This window comes from Scardinius erythrophthalmus (genome assembly GCF_964197995.2).
Source record: "Scardinius erythrophthalmus genome assembly, chromosome: 6".
In the NCBI taxonomy this organism is placed as follows: domain Eukaryota; kingdom Metazoa; phylum Chordata; class Actinopteri; order Cypriniformes; family Leuciscidae; genus Scardinius; species Scardinius erythrophthalmus.
Window position 1 is genome coordinate 30,056,775 of NC_138226.1, and position 6,000 is coordinate 30,062,774.

General features: G+C 35.8%; 1 protein-coding gene across 1 annotated transcript in view; it reads right to left on the reverse strand.

The window, feature by feature from the left end:
* Positions 1-4,242, reverse strand: part of fstl1b (follistatin-like 1b) — a 48,490-nt gene extending 44,248 nt beyond the window's left edge. The window contains exons 1-2 of the mRNA XM_081368832.1: positions 4,019-4,242; positions 3,834-3,890 (exon numbers count right to left, since the gene is read on the reverse strand). Coding sequence (XP_081224958.1) covers positions 3,834-3,890; positions 4,019-4,021 — 60 coding nt within the window. The 5' untranslated portion in view covers positions 4,022-4,242. The remainder of the gene's footprint in view (positions 1-3,833; positions 3,891-4,018) is intronic.
* Between the last annotated feature and the right edge of the window lie 1,758 nt (positions 4,243-6,000).

Below are 6,000 nucleotides of genomic sequence, written 5' to 3' on the forward strand. Positions count from 1 at the left end.
CCTGCCTCTGCTATTACATTTGGCCGTGTAAAGAAAACAGTGCCTTGAGAAGAGCTGAAATTCATTCTTCACCACAGTTTGTGATAATGTGTTTGTGTTTGTGCATGTGTGTGATAAGGTTTCATGTTCTGAACAGTGTTTTCTTCTACAGCATTTTCTTTGTTCACTAATGTATTCAGTAAACGACAGAGAATCAGAGAGAGACTGAGGATAAAGCCCAATTTATACTTCTGCGTCGAACTCACGCCGTAGCTACGCCGTAGGCTGTGTGTAGCGCGCGTACCCTTCGGCGTACCCTGACGTGCACCTCTCCAAAAATGTAACAACGCGTCAACTCTACGCGGACGCAAAGCGCTGTGATTGGTCTGCTAGGACCGCTCCCTCGGGTTTCGCATGCTCCCTCTGCGCGCGTCAACGCGGACAACGACGCAGAAGTATAAATGAAAACCAACGCGTTGCCTACAGCGTAGAGGCTCCGGCGTAGGTCCGACGCAGAAGTATAAATCAGCCTTAAGACTGAAAGATACTTATTTTTGGGTTCTTTTCTTTTCTTAAAGGTTGATTGGCATGTATTGTTCACCTAAAAAAAGTTTTTATGCACATTCATGTCATTCTAAAACTGTATGACTTTCTGGTGTCATAGTGTTTTATTTTGTACAATCAAAGTCAATGGAAACCAAAACTGCTGTGTTATCAGTGTTCTTCATAATAACTTATTTTGTTTTCCAGTGAAGAATCAAAGTCATGCAGACTTGAAATGGTATGAGTGTGAGTAAATGATGGCCGAATTTTCATTTTGTGGGTGAATTATTCCTTTAATGATTACATTTTTCTTGCTGACTACCAATTATAAAACCTCCAATAGAGTGCAACAGTAGTGATGTGAACATAAAAACCCATTCATATTCCTCCATATAGACAATTGTTTGGTAATAATGTGCAAACCTTTAAATTAGGACCTGCCACAAAAGATTGTCAGTAGTGATATAAACTTCTGTGGATGCCACAAGTTTAAGTTATTTGATGAAAAAAAAAAAAAAAAAATCCTGGTGAACAACTACACTACCCATAATCCTGGACATAATTCGCGATATTGCAAATGACGTCATTCTACAACTACACTCTCAAACAATTTTTGTATTTGCTTAAAATCAATCAAAATAAAAAAAAGGTTTTGATTCAATTACATAATTCACAATATTTTATAGGATAAGTAATTAATTTGAATATTAAATAATTTGCCGACAGTCTTTCATTTTTATTCAAATTTTAATATACTCTTTTTTTTGCTTAAATGTTTGATTTATATTGGAGCTAGTTTTTTTTCTCTTCTTTAAAAATCCATGTGGAGTTATTGGAATTAATAAAATTGTTATAAAAATTGTCTGAATTGTGATCAGTCTATGTGAAAACACATAATCACAAACAATGAAGAAGATACACTTTCTTTGTCTTGGACTCCAATACTGTATAAATGCACACACACACACACACACACACACACACACACACACACACACACACACACACACACACACACACACACACACACACACACACACACACACACACACACACACACACACACACACACACACACACACATACAAATCCATTCACTTACACATACAATGTGAAAGCTCTATCAACCAACTACAAATCCTCCCAGCACAAACTGTAGGAAATTCAGTGTGTTTTAATTTGGGGTGACACTATTTAAGAGCTTGTCTATGTAAGTAGCAAATCATGCCTTTAGGGAACACAAGCTCTGACAGATCCAAAGCCCCCACTGAGTAAGATACAAGAAAGAGACAAACCACAGCATGAACTGCATGAATAGCAGAGGGAAGAATCATGCGGGTTGCATGACACCCACTATGAGCTGCTGTTCTTTTAGCTTAAGTGTTGTCTTATCAAGCCTGTCAGCATGAAATTACTTACACATCATTCTGGCATACAATAGCATGCTCTAACTACAAATGTAATCTCAATTCAACTGAAAAATTAATGCCTGGGAACATGTGATCTCACGCAATACATTTTTAAAACTAAAGTCACTTTGTCTTCAGCACACTATATATGTGCTTCTTTGAGAAATGGCAGATATATTACACAGGAAGTGCATTCTTGATGCATGTGTCATTGACACAGGGGGCAACTTTCACCAAAATGTGTGTTGTTTGTTTCAATAGACAAGAAGTAAAATAAAAATGAAGGCATTCTATTGGATTTCAAGAAAAATATATACTTTTCACAGTGCATATAAATTAAAATATAGTGCATGAATGTTTGCATTTGCATGTGTTGAGTTTCCTTTTGTTGTGTGGCTTAAATGCAGCTCACCTGGCAGGTTGCTATTACACTACAGAGCATAAGAACACAATTAACACAACGCTAACAAAGACAACATATGGCCCCCGTCAGCAGCTGCATTTGAGCACTGAAATCAGTGTAAACTCACTGGCCAAACATGTTATTATCTGATTGGTTTTAACAGCTGTCTGTTTACAGCTCAATTCCCCAAGTAAAGACCACCAACCTCTCTCACCACACACAGAGTTCATTAACTACACAAACACAAACCAGGTGATGTAAATGTGTGTTTTGTGACAGATGCATCTTGACATCTCAGCTGGTCCAACATTCTTTATAAACAACTCCTTAATATATGCATATTATTTAGTCACTGAATGGAATACATTTTAAATAGCATCTGCATGGAGCTAAATCTGATCAAATGTAATGTATTTTTAGGTAAAATTTTATGAATATGTTTAACAAAAAAAAAAAAAAAAAATACATAAATAAAAGCCAGGAGACATGGTGAAAGGAAATGGTTCTTATGGGTCGATTTTGATCCATAAAGAACACAAATAATAAAAAAAAATGCTTTGCATACATGCTGTTTGTTTACCAACTGCTGCCACTTCACATCAAAACTATATATAAAATAATAAACATTTCTTAGTAGTCAGTACTGGATTATGTATTTAGATTTCCAAAAATTAAGCACTTGTAATTAGATTAATAACATTAGGCCTACATTACGTTTTAAAATACTCGTAATCAGTCAACAAATTCCTTTTTTATTGATTACGTTTTTCTCACAAGGGCAGTAAATTATTCATAATTCATCGGTAATTGATAATTCATTGCTAAATCAATGATGGATAAGGGTAAATAATGGATTATATTTTCTTTCTCTCTGCATTTTATATCAATATGGTACAAGATAATCCTATTCAGATAAATGTGATAAACAATTTAGGTCAAAAGTAATCTAAAAGTAATCAAAAAGTAATCTGATTACCTTAAATGTGTAATGTAATGGTTTACCCTAACTACAATTTTTGTCAGGTCATTTGGAATCAGTAACCGACTACAATTTGTAAGTAATATTCCCAGCACTGGTGGTAGTAGTAATATTATTAGTCAAATGCACAACTGGTGATGTCAATATGACGCCGCCCATGAGGTTGCAACCCACTCCATGCAGAATACAAAAAAAAAAAAAAAAAAACCTGTAAAGCTGATGTGTCTAGAGGGCAAGTAAACATTATTAAACCTGTTGTCCATTACTGTATGTGTAAAACCTTTTTCAATTAGCAACAAAAATGACTGCGTTCAGCTTTACCATAATCATTAGCCTACCGCCTTGTTTTGTTCTAAGTTAAATGGTAGTTGACTGGACTAGCCTATAGTTTTTCTTTTTCGATAGTTCATTAGGTGCAAGTTGGATTTCAGAGACACTGTAATCCGGTTTCCCCATAAAGATTTTTCCTCCCAAAAGACGAGCTCTTCTCCTTAATGAATGCGGGATTCATACAACTTACCTCGGCATGACAGCACACCACAGCCAGGAGGAAAAGCACGGGTAAACATCGAAACATCTGTAACGGGCGGAGAAAAGAGAGAGAGAACGAAGGAAAATACATTACAAGCAGAGAAAGCGTTCAAAGCAATACAACACAAGTTGTTTAAACGGTGTAAAGGTTTGTAAAGTGTTCAGGTTTCTCACCATGTTTGTAAGAAAAGCCGGTTTAGTGTGTTGTAGTGGGGAAAGCGCGGCGTCTGGTCCGCTGTAGATGTGGATCTGAGGATGTGATCGCAGGAAACTCGAGCAGAGCTCAGGAATCTGTTTCTCCCCCTCCGTGACGTGACGTGGCCCGTGAAAAGCCGTGGAGCAGATCCAGATAAAGAGCACACACTCAAATGCACACACTCCTCGGTGAGAGACCGACTCAAACTGCAGGAGCTTTGCGTCGAAAGTAGCCAACCGTTTTATATTAGTCCATTGTACATGCAAATTAATTATTGGAATTGCAAGAAGACTATCGAGGAAGCAAAGCAAGGGAATGTATTTTAGGTCAAATGATAGTTAGAAAAGTTAATAAAAGGATAAAAAAAATTACAATTACAAATTAGTAAAATATGAAAATAAGTGGAACAAAGAAAAAGCAATCGCAAATCATAATTCAATATGCAAATTCCATTCCATCGCTGTCGGTTTCATTTTGAATGCTGAGCATTAATTTACGGCTGAGATTTTAATTTCCTTCATATTATGCTCCCCTACTAATAAAACTAAAATATTTTTTTTTATGATTATTATTAAATTAAGGTCCCATTGTGTTTGTCATTAATATTTGCTACTTTGCCTTTAGGTGTAGATTTTATTCTTTAAACTATAGAAAATCGTTAAAAAAATCATCATTATTATTATTATTATTTTTTTTATTAATTTAACCATCATTATTAAACTATGATCTAAACAATGCAAGAAAATCATAAACCATTTCAATAATAGTGTGAGAATTATTTATATATTTTCTCTATATTAATGTTTCACAGTTGTTGCAACACTTGCACCATCACACCACTGTTACCACTTGTTAGCCTACCACAAGTTTTATTAAAAGTTGAAGTAGGCCTACATGTTTAAAAAGGAACAGTGAAGCTTTTAATATAAAATATATAAAACGTGATGTGTTAGAAAACAAATAAAAATGAAGGTAGATTTCAGCTCTCAGCAGAATATTTTTATTAAAGTTGAGGCAGTCGTTCATAATGGAGACCCTCATCCAGTGTTTTTGTCACCTAATTAAAATCTTACAGATCATCATTAACACATCTATGGACTGTTTTGTTCAATTAATTTAATAACAACGCTTCTTACAAAGCTGAAACCATGAAGGACTCTAGCATTTCAAGAAAAAGCTGTAATTTACAGACAAAACCATCTGTTTATACATCACGCTTTACTCAGGGCCGATCTACCGTGATGCAGGGAGCCACTGCATGCCATCCTATAGATAAAGCATTGCCACTCTGTCAATTTGGTATCCCAATCTGAACCTATGAAATGTATAAGCAGTGATACTTGGACAGTTTTTCAGCAGCTGATGAGATGAGATTTTTCAGCATACTCATTGGTCCTTAATTACTAATTAAGAAATCTAATCTTGACTGGACAGGAGTGCCTGTGATTGTGGTGTCATTCAATATGCAAATATTGCATATTGCATTGGATATGCCCATTTCTTTCAGATAACCTCCCTCCGTATCTGTTTTTAAATCCAAGTTAAAAACCTATTTGTTTGATAAGGCATACAATCTACGTTGAAGCACTCTTGCATCATATTTTATTATTATTTTATTTTTGGGTTGTATTTAATGGTGCTATACAAATAAAAATTTCATTGCCATTATACGAAAGCTTATACAAAAGAGACTGTCCATCTAGGCAATGTTTTTATGGGGTAGGTTTCCAGGTCTTTTCCCAACCCTCCCCATTACATGGCACACGCACGGCCAATTTGGCCTGTTCAATCCACCTAACCTGCATGTCTATGGGAAACCAGAGCAACATGCAAACTCCACACAGAAGGGACTCGAAACGGGGACCAGACTAAAATGCATGTTTGAGCTGTTTTAACTGAAAGGAATGTCCTAATTGAACTAGTAATCCTGGCGTAATCTAAGCCCTGTCTGTGAAACCAG